At 39.2% G+C, this 19,020-nt stretch overlaps 1 protein-coding gene across 1 annotated transcript in view; it reads left to right on the top strand.

Moving 5' to 3' along the window:
• The window catches only part of pigg (phosphatidylinositol glycan anchor biosynthesis class G), a 107,496-nt gene that overhangs the window by 63,694 nt on the left and 24,782 nt on the right, over positions 1–19,020 (top strand). Inside the window, exon 11 of the mRNA XM_049586008.1 lies at positions 15,028–15,337. Within this exon, the coding sequence (XP_049441965.1) occupies positions 15,028–15,337 (310 nt within the window). The remainder of the gene's footprint in view (positions 1–15,027; positions 15,338–19,020) is intronic.

The raw sequence follows: 19,020 nt of genomic DNA, 5'->3' as shown, positions 1-19,020 counted from the left end.
CACTACTCAGCTCAGTCTACAAGGCTGTACACAACAGTAAGGCTATAGACATTATATTCTATTCAGGCCGGCAGAACCAGCAGTGCATCGGCTCTACAGTGCACGGCACTGCTGATTAACCATGTTATTGCAGCACAGAGTGTCTGCCAGCAACCAATTACTTGCAGAGGCTTCCTACAACTTGTTTCAGCGGTTCCAATTTAATCAGAAGACAAATTAAACAGGATGACTAGCCAATGTGAAAATCAAAAGAAAGCATAGAATAATGTAGTGAAGGAGAATGCTGTGCCATCACATTATTTTGTGGTTTGAGAGCAAAGATCCGGTCGCCGCTGTGCAATACAATACCCCCCCCCCCCCCCGTGAACGAATATTATATATAAATTCTGCCGAAGGTCCGAATGTTAAAAATGGTATTCGGGACAGCCCTGCCTGCTAAACAGCTTGTTACCGTTTGTCATGTTAGCACCACGACCTTAGCATTTAGCTCAGAGCTGCTAGCATGGCTGTAGACTCTTTGTCACAATAATAATATTAAGTCAAACAGTTCTTTGACAGAACTGGAGACCAGATTTAACTCTAACCCTGAATTGGAGACATTTGTACTGATGTAAGATGCAAAAGCTTCAATATCAGGAAATTTTGCTAGTTACTGTGCTGCTTAGTGATAGGAAAGTTGCTTTTTCAAGCTTGTTGGAAAATTAAAACTTTTTTATCTCGATTCTTACATTACTCTTGAGTTCCTCCTGCTATCATTGAGAGATAAATGTTGTGAAGAGTTTAGATTTCTTAAACCTGCAGCTGCACTGAAACCCTTGTGGTATATACCTGAGGGTAAGACTCCCTCAGACCCTCAGACCTTAATGAAGCATACCAGGTTCATAAACACCTTCATTTTACACAGTATATTATAAAACAGCTCATGTTCACACAACACGTCTGTGTTCAGCGCCCCTTAGACAATCTGTGCGTCCTTGAACTCAACCTGAATAATGAAAAATCATGTTTAATGTGGGCCTTAAAGATACCTCATTATTCTTGAAGATTGATGCCTCTTTTCACTATACACATCTGATCCTTTAGCAGAATCTATATGTAATAGCTGTTGTTAGCATTGTCCAAAAAGAGAGGAAATTGACAATCTTGCAACTCCTTAAGTGTGGTAATTTTTCATTCTGCAGACTGTAGCTTGGCACAGAGTTATCTGCTACTAACCCCCGTCAGAAAATAATGAGTGTGCAGGGCTGCACACAGTTCTCCTGTCTAGTTTCCCCTGACCTCCCTTCATCTACCACCAGTACCTGGCCTTCCCTAACCTTTCCTGTTCTCCTTGGCAGTCTCTCCTACTTGCTCACCTAATTAAAAGCTCAACCTCTCACCTTTACCGACACAAAGACACCTGACTAAAGCCATGCAGGGACCGAGCCTCATTTTGACGAACCGCATGATTGACAAGGTTGACGTTGACCCAGTCCTTCAGCTTCTTCTTTCGACCTCAGCAAGTTGATCATTATGGTGCTCTGCCTCAAGGATGTATTTTAGAGCTGGTCCGTGGATTGCTTGTCAAAATTCTTTATATAGCTAAGACAAACTCTAATGTCATTAGAATGACATGCAATCCATCTCAGGTGCTGTATTTTGATTACTGTGCAGGGAGAAGTTATATTTCTGTGATTATTAGGGATGCATCAAAAGTGAAATTCTGGGCTGATACCTATGTTTATAATAACAATTTTGCCGATATCCTGTACTAATGTTTTTTTGGTTGTTCATACTTATTCCCTCTTTTGTGCCAGTGAAACAAAGAAATCTACATTATAAAAAATAAGTGAACTACTTTAAAGTCATTCAGCCCTTCGTTACACTACCTTTGACTGAGCACAATTTCATGCACATGTAAAACCCGCTGACAAGAAAAAGATTTTTTCTTCTTTTGCCAAAAAGTTTTACAAGATAACATTTAGACACATTACAATAGCGTTATAATTTACCTTTGCCCAATGCTCATTTTTATTATGTAGAGCTTGAACGCATTATAATGTGACTCAGTGCAGCCTCTGTTAGCTGTTAGTTCAAGCCACTAACTGCTAACAGCTAACGTTTACTAGCTCTCTTGCTGATTTCAACACAGATTTGTTGTTCACCATGTAGCATTATCAGGGGGAAAAGGGTGTATCCTCTGATGTTTTCATAGTGAGGTTACTGTATTCTTTCCTTCCAGCAGAAGATCTCTGTTTGCCACAAACATATTTTGATTGCCTCTGGCATGACAAGACGCTGTTAGTCTAGAGCCCTGCTTTTTTAGCCCGCGCAAAATTGATGTGACACAACAGAAAAACATCGGCCATTGCCATCGATGAATGTCATCTTGTCAATAGGCTGATTACAGTCAACAAGGCGAATATCAGTAAATACAGATGTTTGCCTGATAAATTGTTGCATCGCTACTACATAGAATAGTGCTTTGATTTTGTTGTAGCTTAGCATTCATCTGCTGAGTTGTTGCAATCAAATAATGTTGAAAATTTCCCATGGGTCTGATTTTTTGTTTTGGTATTTTTGAACAACCATATAGTTGAACCTGTGATTATTTTAGATAGAATATCAGAGCCGTTTCTTTTTCTCTGAAATGAAAAAGCCCAGAATGTTACATTTTTCCCTTCTGTGTTTTTTTTTTTTTGCCGTCACACCATAATGTGAATGTAAAAAGGTTTGACTTTGTATATTGACCCTTTTTAAAGTCTGGTCTTCCAGGGTTACTCTTTCTGTGTTTTTTATCAGAGTAAAGCCGCCTGACAACTCCCCGGTTCCCTCCTCGCCTTCCCTTTGTGCCTGCTGCCTAATTGCACTGTTGCATCTTTCAAAATGGCTAATGGGGTTGAGAACCGCCAACGCTGCTCACTTTAAACGGTTCAAAGAGTTACTCGGATTGATGTCACAGTGGATACAGTTTGCCTCTCTTTCTGCTTTTCTCTCGTGTGCACACACCCATCCTTATGGTATCTTCAGAAATGAACCTAAAAATAGACAAGCAGTCAACTGACAGGGCAAAGATGTACTTAGCATCGCTTTTGCTTAACTGGATCACTGATTACGACCCAAACACTAAAATCAATAAAAAAAGATCTATGAAGAAAGGAACAATGGAGGCAACATAAAAGATGGAGCGAATCAAATTTCATGAACAAGCGTTCTAATAGGAAGTAGCTCAACATCAAAGCAGCCGGCTGAGGGCCAAGCCTGTCTAAGCCTCTATACGTCATAGCCAAAGTTTGCTTGAGTCTCCGTCCTCCTTCTTTGCATTTATGGCACATTTTACACCAAACACGAAGCCACAAGAAACATTTACAATGTTTGTTTTCATCTGTGTGTGTATGTGCTTCACACTTGCACAAAACATGACCCATTTTTATCATGTACTGCTTTATCTAGAAAGGGGGCTGTTGTTGTGCAGGTTCCCAATTTAAAAATATTCATGCATACCGATCCCTCTTAAAAATGGAAATGTATTCAAACTCGTCTCAAAACACCTGTGAACCCCTGCCACACACACACACACACACACACACACATACACACACACACACACACAGACCGACACATACTCACACACAGAGTTCTGTTTTATTACCCAAGAGGTAAACCATTTTATAACCCTGTTTCAAAGGCAATTCTGTGTTGGTACAACACATCAGTGGTAACATTTAACAAATCATTATCCTCCACTGAATTTAAGCATTGTTCATAAAAGTGCTTTTGTGTGTACTTTATCTTTCTAAATCCTGCTGCTGTTATACAATGAAAATGTGATTTCTTCTAATCTAACATAAAGCTGAAAAAATAAAGACATCAGCACAGGCTGCCAGCAGAGCAGGTATTGATCTAGTGGTTTGTAGTGTAATTAGATGTTTTGTCCGTAGCCATTGTTTTAAAGTCTGCCACTTTGTCCCAGTGGCATTTCAATAGTTGCGACTTCGACGTGCCCAGATTTATCCCACAGAAAGACCACGGCTCAGACAAAGTAGGCAGGCCCTCCTCATTCTCAGGCGTCTGCTTCAAAGCCTTCCTCTGGCAGTGAATTACTTGTTTTGGCTGATTTACTGTTAGCGTTAGCCCGATGCAGGTGATTGATGAAGGGGATATACCAAACATGTTGAGGGGATTGGACGTAGTCTTACCTTTTCTTACTCACTTGCTGGAACACCAGCGCTTGTTTCCAAGGTAACATGAAATCCAGGCAGCTCCTCTGTACCACATCTTGACAAGCTACTGTTTTCTGTCCACTGCTACTACTATTAGGATTACAAAATGCAGCAAATAAGATCAGATTTATTCGACTGGTTGAGTTTTTTCACCGAGCATTGTGGAGGATTCCCTAAGGCTTTAAAATCCCTGGAAGCTAGTTTCACATTTCCTCAGTAATATTCAATATTTGTGACTAAATAAGCATATATACATAGTTCACCCCCAAATCAAAAATGTTTGTCTTACCTGTAGTGCTGTTTATCAGTCTAGATAGTTTTGGTGTGAGTTGCTAGATGTTGCAGATATCAGCTGTAGAGATGTCTGCTGTCTCTCCAATATAATGGAACTAGATGACACTCAGCTTGTGGTGCTCAAAGCGCCAAAAAAATACATTTGAAAAATTCAACAGCAATGTCTCTTTCCAGAAATCATGACATAGTTACTCAAGATAATCCACAGACCTTGTTGTGAGCAGTTTCATGTAGGAGCGATATGCTTTCTATGGAGCTACATCCGCCAACCACATTACTGCACAGAAGGAAGAGTGCATCTACTCATCTAGCCATCTCACACTGTCACAAGCCTCTGGTCTATGAGTGGATGCTAATTCCTATTTGTTATTAGCACTCCACGTGCTTTGAGCACCAAAAGTGGAGTGCCATCTTGTTCCATTATATTGTAGAGAAGGCAGACATCTCTACGGCTAATAACCAACTGAGAGCGAAATTATTACTGACTCCACGGTGGTTCCAAAAAGAGGAGCAGCTCCAGTAGTGTGGAATAAACTGTGGTGTCGTTAGGCCTGGGCATTCTGAATGTTTTATGAACAGCCCTGGACTTTTCAGACTCTTTTAGCAACTTACAGCTCAGAGGGAACTCATTCAGCAGCTCCTCTGGCAGCAACACAATGTCTCTTCCTCTCCTCAGTTGCCATGTGCACATAGGAGACAGTTTCGACAGTGATTTTGTCTGGTAATGTAAACCTACGTGACACTCGCGGCTCAACAAAAGTCTACATATATGTGGATGCACAATAGATATCGTAACATAACAGCCTGTCACAGGTTACAGTGTGATCATAAGTGCTATATTGTAGGCAACTGGATTTGCTTGCGTTTCTTGAAGACGTTTCCCCTCTCATCCAAAAAGCTTCTTCAGTTCCAGAACTGAAGAAGCTTGCCTATGATATAGCACTTAGGATTACCATGACGACTGAGAATCTTCACCGACATGTTACAGTGTGATGATTAGGGGAGAAATGGCAAAACATAAATGTCCAGGTGAGAGAGAAGAAAAACACCTGTTGATTTTTATATACATATCCCAGGGTGCATTTTTTGAGTTTGGGAGCTGTTTAAATATGTAATTTGTGGTCGTTTTTTTTTTATTTTGTTGAACTATTAATATTGTATACAGAATGTGAATCTCACTCTGATTTACTGTTGTTGTTTACAAATTAAAGAAATGAGAGATCATTTTTGTTTAGTTTTTACTGAATATTTGAAGGCAAACTGTTGGGGTTGACATGTAAAACTACATCACTTGTGCTGCAGTTCTATTTTCTTAAATAGATAATATTCATTTTTTTTCATATCGTCAAAAATATCATTATTATTTTAGGGCTATATCGCCCACCCCTAATCTAGACTAATAAATAACACTACAGGTAAGAGGACAAATATGTATTTTTGATTTCTGGGTGAACTGTCCCTTTAATACTTACAAATCTCAGCTCATCTGCCTTATCAGGACACTGTGTGTGGCTTCATCAGATTTGAATGACAACTCCATGACTATCTTCAGTTCTTTGATTCAGACATTGGTAAATTTTGATTGGTGCGTGAATGTACGAAGCTGTGTTTACAGCATGTGCACGTGTGTCTGCTAACAATCCCACAATGCAGTGCATCGCATTTAAAGATGCAAAAATCACAGACATAAGAAATGACAGTGATTCATAAATGTCTGATATCTCAATTTAAAGCTGAATATAGAGTAAACTATTGAGTGTCCATTATAAAGGGAATGATGATTGAGGAAATGATTTCCGACACAGTAATTTCTGAAACAATATTGATCATCCATTAAATAAAAATATGATCATATATTTAGTATAAAAAGCAATACCAGACAGAATCAGTGTGAGTGATGCAATTTTGGACATATTATTAGGTTAAGTCATTTCCTATGAACCTGACTAGATATGCTTTGATTCATTGATTAATGAATACATTCAGGATATGGTGTTACTGTGTCTGCTTTAATGAACGTTTAATGACCTGCGTCATCTTATTAATCTGATCGTGGCACTATCTAGAAAGATTTCTGTTATGTTTCAGGGCTGTAGATCCACATGTTTTCTCAACAAATAATGCCAAAAATAACAAAATGCACTCTTAGCATTGTTCTTTAAGATAAATGTGCTGTGCTGGAAGACACAGCTGAACACCATTATCACAACAACTTTGGCCTCTTCATTGTTATTGTCCTGGAATAACAGCGAGCCCGCTGTGACCTCGGTGTTTGCATGGTGGTCTAAGCTGAAGCATGCTAAAGGGCAGCTGGAGGACTTTAACAAACTCCTCAATACAAAATGACAATAACATATCTGAGGAGGGCTGATAGGATTGTTGCTCAGTACTAATGACTTAACAATTACACTGTCTGTAGTCTGGAACAAAATCTCCCTCTAGACTGAAGTTCCAAGATGCTTTGCACACTGCCACCAAGCACACACTTCAGACGCAAATAAGAATGCAGCATTATTAACCCAGCATTTGCCATCGTAACATGCTGCTCCTTAAACAGGCGATTAGCTCGCTTACACCTCCCTGTTGGAAACAGTTAATGCTGTGCAATGTGTGTAATACAAGCTGTGCCTTAAGTGGACAGCATCAGAGGGCAGAGACATGTGAAGTGTTGTTGCAGTTCCTGCTGCTCGTCTGTAGAGTCAGATGGAAACAGATTACGTAATCCCCCTTAGTTAAATGACTCATTTAAGTAAGGGCAGGAAAAGTTGAGGGATGTGATAGGTGCAAAGCTGTGCCGTGTGATATACTATAATCAGGAGACACTTAAAGTAACTGCAGCACTTTGAGGGGGGCTGCAATTGGGCAAATGACATAAACAGCGAATAGCCTTTATTGCTCAGACAAGGAGGATGGCTTTTACTTTCTGAGTTGAAAATGTCAAAGTAAACAAGATTCCTTCCAGCATTCAGAATTTTGCATGCCTCCGTTTTTATTGTCTCAGATTGACATGGATTAGCACTGTTGTCTCTCCGAGTTAAATGAACAGGTTTCAGACAAGAAGGCTTCGTGTAACGTCTCACATGTAAACCTCATGTGTTTCCCATCCTGCTTTCTGTGTGATGCATAGACAACAGCTACGTTAAGGGCACAGTACAATACTTTTCTACATGTCGGATGGAAAGCTTAGTTTATAATTCTCTCAATTTTTTCACCCAGCACACTCGTTAACAAGTAAGCCCGGCAGCTCAAATCCATCACTGTCCTCGCATGAAAATCAAATCCAGGCCAGGATTTTCCACTTTTCCTTTGCATGAAATAATGATGAATACAATCCCTGCCACATTGTTAGGGGAGTAGTGAATAATAAAGAATAGTGCTGTATGGAGCATATTACTCTGCTCCTTCCCCCCCTATTGGAACAGGTTTCCACAAAACACACTGATTAATAATACATGTTCAATACTTGCTCAACTCCTTCAGGGTCAGCTATTATCCTGTAGTACTTTTTCAGCTTTGACTGCATCCTGCTGCAAAGAAACAGGCCCTGATTGTGTGTGTTTGTAATGTCATGCTTGAGAACGTAAGATTTTCTAAATGTGTGAACAGCATTTGAGATGTCACCGTTTGGAAAAATTACAAGAAGCACGATAGATATGATCTGGAGCACTGTGGTCAATAGGCGAATGTATAAAAAAACAATGTATTCTTATTGGCTGAGTTAATCTCTTCATGTTTGCAGAGAATACAATTAAAAGCCTCAGTTTCCCCGGGCTGTAACTTCTTGAAAACGCAGTGTAGCTCCCTAAACTTCATTAGCTCTGAATGCTCTTTATTTCCCCTCCATCCATTCTGAAATAGAATAAAAACAACTTATCATGGCCATAACTCTTGCCACTCTTTTGTTGTCTGTTTTCTGTTTTATAAAGGCTAATTTACTCATTCTTCTTTTTTGGACAAATATTAATAAATGTAAGTTAATTAAAGAGCAGATTTGAGGGGCGAAAAAAAAATCTTTTCATTAAAGTTTCTGTGGATAAGAGACCATACACTGAATGCCTGAAATGGAAATTAGACTAAATGTAATTGCCTTCGTAATCGAAAGCACTTTTCCTTTAAAGCTTTAATTTGGAGTTTTTAAAGCATATAAATTATTGATAGTTGGAAAATGATTTTTGTAGAGTAAGCCTTTTAGAAGGAGAGCAGCCTTATGGAAACTTTTTTTTTAACCTTGTAGTAGCTTCAGACTTAAGACCCAGACTCACAGGGCATACATTATGGGCCTTACCCGTCTTTAATTCTGTATTAAATCTTGCTGACATGAATTCAAAGCTTACATAGCTTACAGCTGCCTAACTATTGAGGATGGAACTTGGTATTTCTTCTTTTGAGTCTCCCTCCACTCAGAAATGTGCTGTTTCCCCTAAAAGGTCTGACCTTGACTATGCTGAATTGTATCTGTCTAATATATTGGCCCACTTCATTCATATTATGCGGGATGTATACTGCTGCGTCACATCAACGCCATACCTACAGCATAGGCTCTGCGTCAACACAGAGTGTGTTGAATGCGTCAAGGCAGAGCCTACGAAGTTATCTGACATGCACCACCCAAGAAATGTAACTACACGTCACAGCGATGCAGACCTCCTGACTATTTTGTAAGCTGAAACCATTTCCCTCAGTGGAAACAAAACTTTTATTTACTTTTATTTTACAGATAAGAAACAATAAATTGTGAAGACAATGAAGAGGTAGAGCATAGAGGAAATGTCCATAGGCTTGTGCTAATAACGTTAGCATGTTATATTTGTATGGAAAACATGTTTTTTAGAAGACAAGTTGTTTTGTCAGTGAACTTTTTGAGATGTAATGGAGCCAAATTTTGTAACATTATGTTTGTTAAATGTTGCTGTTGTACCTGGCTTCATAAGGGTAGAGGAAAAGTCTGCTAGCCCCTAGGCTAAGTTATACAATGTAAAATGCCATAGATTTGTGCTAAAAACATTACCCTGTTGTATTTGTGGGGAAAATATGTCCAGCAAAAGACAACTCCTTTGTCTGTTAATGCTGCGAGTTGTAATGAAGCTTATTTATGTACTTGTGTTTAAAATTGTCTCTATTAAGTCATGTTTAATGTGTGTTTTGAATCAACTTAACTTTACAGCACTTCACAGAAACCCCACCGCCAACTAGTGTTTTGGAGGTGTAACTGCAGAGTGACACAGACACGCTACCGCACAGCTATAAATGCTCACAAGGGTTTAGGCCACTTGCATGGGCTATGGCGTAGGCTCTGCAAAGAGCTGGTGCTCAAGTATAAATCCGCCTTTAAACATAATACATATTGATGGGGGAAAAGACTTTGACACAACGGCATAGTGAATGTTTTGACAGCAAACATGGTAGAGTGTGCAGTTTTGGGATGTAACCCTGACCTTTCCCTCACTATCTACCAGAACCCCCATCATCGCAGATATAAGTGTACGTTTCACAATCACTCGTACTGTATCAGCCACAGCCAGTTAGCCCTACAAGCTAGCAAGCTAACAAGCAACACAGAAATAAAAGATGCTAACTGCAAGGAGCATTCTGATGTGTCTTGTAGTTTCTGATTTTGATGCACAACAGACTCCTCATCTGGGTCTGACTGAGGCTAAAACATATATGGCTGAATCTCTCCAGTGTTTCCTCTAACACTCGCCACCTTGATGCGCACTACTCTTTCACTGGACCACTACTCTTTCACTAAGCTAAACTTACTGCAAGCAAATTCTTAATGACGGAGACCGAGCAGATGTGCTTCCAGCCCCTTTATAGAGGGTTTTTTTCTTTAACTATTTGGTTATGGTCACACATGAGTGACTGCAGGCGAGTCACCTGCGTCTCCCGACTCGCTTGCCAGCCAGGCACCATCTGCTTGCATGAAATGGAAGTGAACGCAAGGCGAATATTCGCCAGTGTTAATTTCGCTCATGTGTGACCATACCCTTATGTGGAAAAACAAAAATTGGTATTATTATTAATGTTTTTTTTAAAACCTGTCAGGAGAGGGACTTTGTTTAGAGAAAAACAGGTCAAGTCCAATTGAAACAATTTGGGATCTAACCAACTAGAGCTAAATGACCGTGCACACACTTTCTGTTGTCTGACAACAGAAAGACAAACAGTGTAAATGACAAAACTGAAGTGGACACAACAAGTACGGAGCCAGCTGGCAGAAACACTGTGAGAGTGAGCCATGCTTCTGATTACAGTCTAGTGTCTGATTTGTTTCATTATTTTTAATAATTTTACTTCTAATTAAAAAAAGGCAAACATGCATCAGTTTGTACATTGTGCTGATTTAATAACTCATACAACAAACTTGACTGCTCGGGTAAACAGTATCCTCAGTACACTTTCCTGCTGTATAGGCAGAAGTTCCAGTTTATTTTAGCCTTAGTCCACTCACACAGGTGCTCCCACTTATGTTGCCTAATTACCTCCACTAGGCGTAAGCCTGGAGGGGACCATGTGTTCACATGTGTCTATCTGTCTGTCCGCATCTAATTTTGCATACTACTTCATGACTGCGTGCTCAAAGATCTCCCACCCTCTTCACTCCTCTTAGGCGGCCTTTAGGGCACACAAGTGATCAACAAAATCACATGACAAAAGGCTTTCTGACTATTGGCTGGCTATCAACAAGCAGTCTGTTGCAGGCCACATTTTGGCCTTAGTCCTGACTCAAAAACTGACATACAGAGAAAAGTTTGGTGTCATTTTGATCCGGAGCATCTGTAGATTAATTCCATACCCTATATGTTATGATCCACTAAAGTTGAGCATGATATGAGATGAAAAAAATGTAAAATGCTTTTGTCATCTTGTCACCATCTGGACTATGAGGGAGCAGGGAAAGACAAATGAGTGAAAGGTAACTCTTCTTTGTTTGGGAGGGAAGAGGGAGAGGTTTTATCGGACATCATGTCCAAGGTTTGTCTCCATAGTCTGTCTACTCTGCTTACACTTTGATAATGTAACCTTCATAATGTTTCCTCTTCTTTCCACTATTGTCATGTATACACACTGAACACACAGCCTGGAGACACACCTGGCAGTGATCTGCACTTTTCTAATTAGTGCTGTGCTTGAATGACGTCTCCCTCACTATGATGTTAATTTTGTTGCACCTGGTAAAGCAGGACAACTTGTCTTATTATCATTCTTATTAGTCCATCAAGTTTTGTGACATCATGTTGTTCCTAAAATAGCTTCACCCAACTTTAACTAAGCAGAAGTCTGATCAGCCACAGTATTATTAGTGTGCAGGGCATTTCATATTGGATAAATATTTCATGCTTTATACTGTAAAATTGTTTGTGTCTTTGTGTGAATTAAGGATTGCTTACTCCAGTGTTCACAAATGTTCCTGATATAAACAAACTTTTAAACAATTACTGTGAGATCATTGGACATATGTTTAGAATTAATTGTTATCTTTAGTTATTACAGACTGATAGTCCTTTAAATTGATTTGAGAGTGGTTTGATGCAATAGTAGTAAAAGTAATAACTGTTGTTTAACTGTAAGTTTCTTGTTGTTTTTTGCCTTCCAGACATTGGCACTTCCTAATTTGTCCTGACTTAATCTTTTTATCATTCAGTATAATTTTTTATTCAAAACTGTAAGTGGAATGTAAACAACAATATCACCTGCAGTGTGTTCCTCTTCTTGAATCAGGCAGTTTAGTCCTTGAAATACTCCGAATGCAATAGAACAAGTTTTTATCAATCCCATTTATTGGCGTTTGGTCCACAGGATGTCTACGGTTCCTAAAAATGTCATTAAATAGTTTTAAATTTAAATTTAAAACTATTTAACTTAACTGTTATAAACATTTTATAATTTCATTTGTCCATTTTTAAATTTCTTTTTGTGAAAATGAGTGAAGCCTTTCTATGTAAAAGTCCACATTTCTAATGTTACAAATCTTTAAAAAAAAAACTACTGAATTACCTCACTCTGATAACCATATACCTACATAACACTTACCTCTGTACAAGAACACGTATATACTACTTTTCTGCAATGCTTAACTGCAATGCCTAAATAAGTAAAACATGATTTGTCCAAAAATCTGTGAAATTTGATTAAAAAGTGCCTTGAACGGATCTTAAAAAGCATTAAAGTTAACTGTCTGATACTGTACCTGTAGACAGCCTGGTCAAATTGAACCAACTCTACAGTACTGATATGACATATTAGGAACAAATACAGGCTTTAATGAGGGATGGGCCAGTGTGAAAATTTTCATACCAGTTTTTAAGACAAGCACCCAATCAGACCGGTATACCAAGTTTTACCAGGTGACTCGCCTTTTTCAGTTTTTGTTGTAAAATAAGAAAGTATTGTAAAGATAAGTCTTCATTTCAGCTTCATGATTCGTTGTTCTTTGTCCATTGCGGCACTTTCAGAGCCAGTGACAGAAATAAATAGAAACACCGAGTTACGCCAAAGTTTAGCTCACAACGGCAGCTCTGTGTCACCTGCAGACATCTCTTTCATTGGCCTCAAATCCAACATGTTGTCATATTGGTGTAGTTTTAGTTTTCTTGGGAGTCTATCTCTGCTTTGTCTCCTCTCGTCATGATTGTGCTAAGTGGCTAATGGGCATGTAGCTACTTACATGTTTCAGAGGATACGTCATGTTTGTAGTCGACCAATGAAAATGAGTTTACATATAACCTTGGGTTTGTCCTTCACCTTCTCAAAATGATTCCACACTTTGGATTTCCTGTCCGACATGTTATTAACTAGCCTGTGGAATAATCGCAGGTCCCAGCCCTGGAAATTAGTGTGACTCCTGTCTGACTGCTGAGCGTGGCAACTTCCTGTGTGTCTTTTCAAATTAAATTCCCACATGGTCCAGTCAAATAGGTTTTGATTTATAGAGTTATAAGAGTCCTAATAGAGTTTCACTTTTGTTTTGTTTGTTTGTTTGTTTGTTTGTTTTTGTTGTCTGTGACTAAGCAACCAATGAAATTTTAAAAACGACTGACCTCTCTGGTCGACTGACATTTGATCAACTATGAGGGGACCGCTCTTCCCTCTCCAACCTTTAGTGAAATTAGATCTCCTTCATGTTGCCGACACTGGCCTGGGCTTAGCAGTACATTGCACACATCATGTCAGACACTGGTCCACATACACTGTGGTCTACATAATAATATGTAAATCATTGTCATATTACTTCAGCCAGTTTGCATAAAATTAAACCAGTTATAGCTCATACACCAGGCCGGACTGGCAAAACCAGAAAGCGACCCAACTCTAGCTATAATCTGTCAGTGAGTTTAGACCTGAATTAATAACGAAAGAAAGACTAAAGTTCCAAAAGTTTTAGTATTCCAAGTCAGCTGTTACAAAATCCCTCTGTGACCTTCAAGAGTGTTCTATAGTCTGGGTTGTTTCACCGCTACTGTTGTTATCCTTGCAATTTACAGCTGGTGATACTTCATTTAAAAAGGGAGAATTTTGATGTCAGTAGCAGCCGAAGAAAGTCATATGACCATAAAATGCTCTGAGAATATGTTAATACCATATTTCTCAAGTGATAGCGATGCCGAAAGTACAACAGACAGAGTGATGGGTGTGAGAAAGTCTGTTTTCCTCAGGCGATTCATTCTGTCTTCCAGCCTCATACCTTTAATTATTAATGTTACACTGACACACTGCATACTGAATGAAAAAAGGGTTATGAGTAACAGAAATATAAGGAAACCTGTCTAACAAGAGATGGGGTTATGAAATTAATTAAAGTAGTGAACTTGGAGAAGCTATTATAACAAAGGGTCTGAGTGAAATATGCAGGAGCCACAGATACAGTGTGTTAGACTGCAGATCATTGGATTGTTGTTATTTATATTAGCAAATGTTTATAGTCCCAAACTTTTTCTGTATATCAAGATTAATGAGTGAAACATCTAATTCACTAATTCAGTTAGATCTGAACTATTGTTTGAGTTTCTACACTCTGTTTTTCATATCTGCTGTTACTGTTGCTGTCATATTTGCCCATTTATTTTAAGATACACCATTTATCAAAGTTTTCTCTCTCCCCAACAAACTGCCAGTATCACAGAGATAATATGTGCAGACTTTCTGTCTTCTTTCAAAGCTTTCGTCGGGGCTTTATGCTCTGTTGCATTTGATTTATTAAGTGTGTTGTTTTGGTTCTGTTAATTAGTTTTATTTTCTTCTTGGCCATTGTTTTACATCTTTTGTTGTCATCTTTATTTGATAAGACACTCTTTTATCATTCAGTACATAAAGTCCAAAGTGAAATTATTTTCCTCACGTCCCCAAACAGAAAATCTGTTGATATTTAATAGCTAAATGCATGAACAGGTACAGCAAGACTGCCAGAATCCACATCCCAGAGTCACTTACCACAGTTACTTGAATATTGAAAGAGGAGTTTTGTAGAGAAAAATCAATACTGCCTTGCCGCAATTGCAAAGATGACAAGTCTGTAATCTCTCTCTTTTAGGGGAACAGTGGAGGCGCGCTTTGTTTACGTTTTCATCTTGGGCATCCTCTTCACGGGCACCAAAGACCTGTTGCGATCCCAAATTCTCACAGCAGATGCCAAGTTGAAGAGCAGGGGATTATGGGAGATTTACAGCGGCTTGGTCTTGTTGGTTTCGCTGTTGTTTCGTGCTCACAACCTGCCGGTCCTCTGCTGCTGCCTGTTGATCCAGACGCTCATGGCTCAGTTTATTTGGAAGAAACTCCACTACGACGCGGCCCAAACCACCATCATGCATTACTGGTTCGGCCAGGCCTTCTTTTACTTTCAGGTAAGAAACCCTAATGAGTCAGCCACTTTGTCTGTTAAGTATTACTGCATGTTGCACAGTAGAAGGTGTATTAAGTAATGACGAAGCTTTATGTATTTGAGTTGAAATAACATCATCAAAATCCTGCTCTTTATTTGGAAACTTGGTTGTTGGTTTTATTGAGTGGCCGAACACCAAAACCTCAGAGTAACATTTCCCCCACAGACTGTTAGGACTGCATAATTAATCAGTTATTTCAATTCTGGCTTGCTGCAATTAAATAACCATGATCGACTGTGATATTGACATTTATAATATGTGCTTCGCTCATAGAAAACTCTGCTGCATATTAAATCAAGCTCTTCCTAAACTAACAGCCAGGCAGCTGTCATGCTGTTGGACGTGCACACTGCAGCAGCAGCCTGTAAAAAAAACCTTTCTAAATATTGCGGCTGCAGTCCAGAGTAAAGTAGAAGAGTAATATACAACAGAGAGCAGATGAGCAAAATGAAAATTAAATATCTGGAGCAGAAGGCAAAGAGCTAGTCCCCTATACATGGATCATCATCTGTTGTTTTGGATGTATATTGGATTTAGAGTGTGTGAGACTTGTTGTCTGCGCTGCAAAGCAACACAACTAAGTTGTTCAACCACCTGAAAGAAACCCCACAAACTGCAGTGCTATGAATGCATTAAGGCAGTGGTTTCCAAACTTTCTGTGCCCAAGGCACACCAAAGGGCAATCCAAAATCTCAAGGCACACCTGTATTTATATCTGTGCACGACAACTTCTATAACATACCTCTTATCACGACATGAGACAATAAAAATAAGAAAAAAGGAGACAGGTAGCTTTTGCTGGTGCTTTGTTGTAATTTGCTCCGTACAATAAAGCCATCCATTGTCCCACTCACGGCTGTCTCCTTTCAGTTGTTATCATCTCTCACACTGGCTGCCAATCAGGGCTTTTGATGTGTCACACATTCATAATTCCCACGCACAAACAGTGACAAATAGGTTCCCCATGAAGATTTTTGAAATTAAATGAAATTAAAATAACATTTTCTTCAGCTAGGGTTTACTTCTTTATTGGGAAATGGGTGCACACAACATACTGATACAGTCAATTAAAAATTCATTCATAACTTTTTGTATAGGCCCAGTTAGACTCACAAGTCAGACTTTAGACGCTTTGCTTAACTAAAGACTGATGACTGCCTCCCTGATTTTGTGTTTAGATGGGCGGATACAATTTCAGAGTTTAAGAAAACTCCCTACGTTGCAGAACCAATTGTAAATCCTTTGGTGGCTCGCTGAACTCTTGTGCTCGTAAACATAGTCCGACTGCGTTAAAAGTTTCAAACAAAGTCACTGTAAGTCCTTCATTTCCACAATCTTGTGGACTGAGCACACGTTTGATAAAACGGAGTTAAATCTCTCGGCATCCATTTTCAAGCTCTCTGTGTGTTTCCTTGTGGATGAGAAAAGGGGGAGCCCACATTTCTGGGAGGGCGTGTCCTTTTAAAAAAATGCAAGAGGCGTTGCTTTGTTGCCAGCCGTTTTCTCCTGTGTGTTAAACACACTTTAGAAAGGAGTGTCCCCGGACTATCAGAAGGCGGAGATCTCTGATTGTCTGGTGGCGAGACTAAGGCCCAGTTGAATATTGCAATAATAATGTGTGGTTACCACAGAATCCCACAGCACACCTGGGTTGGCATACACCATTTGAGAAAGACTGCATTAAAGGCCAAGAAGAATAATGTGGATAACATTACTCCACTGAATCCAGCACATCACTGTATCCATCCAGCTCCCAAAAACGGACTGAAATAACCCATGTAAATGCAGTCCATTTGGCCCAAGATGTGTGTCCACTACACACTTTTCTTCATATTTTGCATTTTGGAGATGTACTGAGTTAAGGTGAAGAATCCTATTTAAGTCTATGCTGCTGCAAAGATTTGTACATTAGCAGGAAAGTAGCACAGTGTGGAAGTGAAAGCAGTGCTCTGTTTATTTAAATGTGACAGGTCAATAAAAATATTTTGTCTCTAAATTTAAAGAATAATTGTAATAATAGTTGCGATCTCAATATTAATCAAAATAATAGTGATTATTAGTTTGGCCATTATCGTGCAGCCCTATAGACTGCATATAGACTGCATAAACGAGGTGGACATAGCCACCATAACATAGAGCAGGGCAATATGGAAAAAAATTCATATCTTGGTATTTTCAGGCTGAATGGCAATACACATATACATATATATATATATATATTTATTTATATATTTATATATATATATACATATATATACATGGGCTACATGTTAAGTTTCAAGTCAAAGCCACATTTGAGATCTCACAAGTACTTTCATAAAAACAGAATGTGATCAAAATAAAATGCAAAAACAGGGAGCAGCTCTGTCTCCCACACATGCAGTGCAGCACTGGTTTGCATGTGTGCTACTGCCATAATTTCAGTCATCTTACAGGCTGATTTAGCGTAGCATGTGCAACGTGTTATGTAACGTAACTTGACCCTCTGTTAATATAAATGGAGTTGTCTTAATCTATATATATATATATATATATTTTGCTCGAAAAAAATATCAATATAATTGTATGTAGCCATTATATTGCCCAGCCCCATCGTGACATCACGTGACATCACATTGGTGGTGGACTACCAATTTAATGCCTTGAGTTTGGCATTTTGGCCATCGCCCTTTTGGTTATTTTGGAGCAAGAAGTGACCATATTTGGATGAGAAGGTGGAGCTGGAGAGGATACGCTTCACTACACCTCTATCCTGACTGACAGGTCACCATGGTTGTGACTTGTCAATCACAAGGTAGCTACGCCAAAGATACTGGATTACTACAAGATGGCCCATCTACAATATACTCCCATTGTATGAAATGGTATACATTTCCGGTCTCCTAAGTAGGCGTTGTCCCTCGTACCCCAATCAAAGACGATGGAGAACCGCCAGTCAAAGACGAGTATCCCCAACCTCGCTTTTGTCAACATGTGTGTAAATAAACGGTCCGTGAAAAAAATATTTTTTCCAGCGGATGTCTTAGTTACAACATGATTGAGCTAACTGGAGTAGTTTCATGCCGTATCCGACAACGGGAGGCTTTTAACAGATGACGTCCTGATGTTAGCTTTGCTGCTGCTGTTAGCTGTCCCTGTCAGCTGCAGCCACTGATGCTTTCTTGATATCGTGATTTCCCAAAACTGAATAAATACCACACATAGCAACACAAAACTGCTTTGCTAGCTCAATCATGTTGTAACTAAGATATTCGCTGGAAAAAATATTTTTCTTTCTTTGGTGAAACTGCACTGATTTCAGCACCAGAGAGGAGATATCTGTTGCCAGATCTCGCGAGAGTGTGTTGTTGAGACAGAGACGGGTCTTGAACAAAGTAAATTTTCTCCTGATTTGTCCGTCTGAAATTTGCCATTTTGGTGTCAGAATGTTCTGAAGATATGTGGCTTATGATAAATGGTTCCAATATTTGCTTCCGTGACTATGGGGCAAAAGAATCGGCCATAATCTGTAATCATGTTCATTTCTCCCACTGAAGTCAATGGACTCAGGACCTGCTGTTAGTCTCCTAAAGGGGCGTGGTGGTCGCGAACCCCACATGACACTGATACAGGAAACTGACTCGCAGTGAGCTGTCTTGATTTAT

This window comes from Epinephelus fuscoguttatus, linkage group LG9 (genome assembly GCF_011397635.1).
Source record: "Epinephelus fuscoguttatus linkage group LG9, E.fuscoguttatus.final_Chr_v1".
Taxonomy (NCBI): domain Eukaryota; kingdom Metazoa; phylum Chordata; class Actinopteri; order Perciformes; family Serranidae; genus Epinephelus; species Epinephelus fuscoguttatus.
This window is presented reverse-complemented; position numbering and strand designations above follow the sequence as displayed.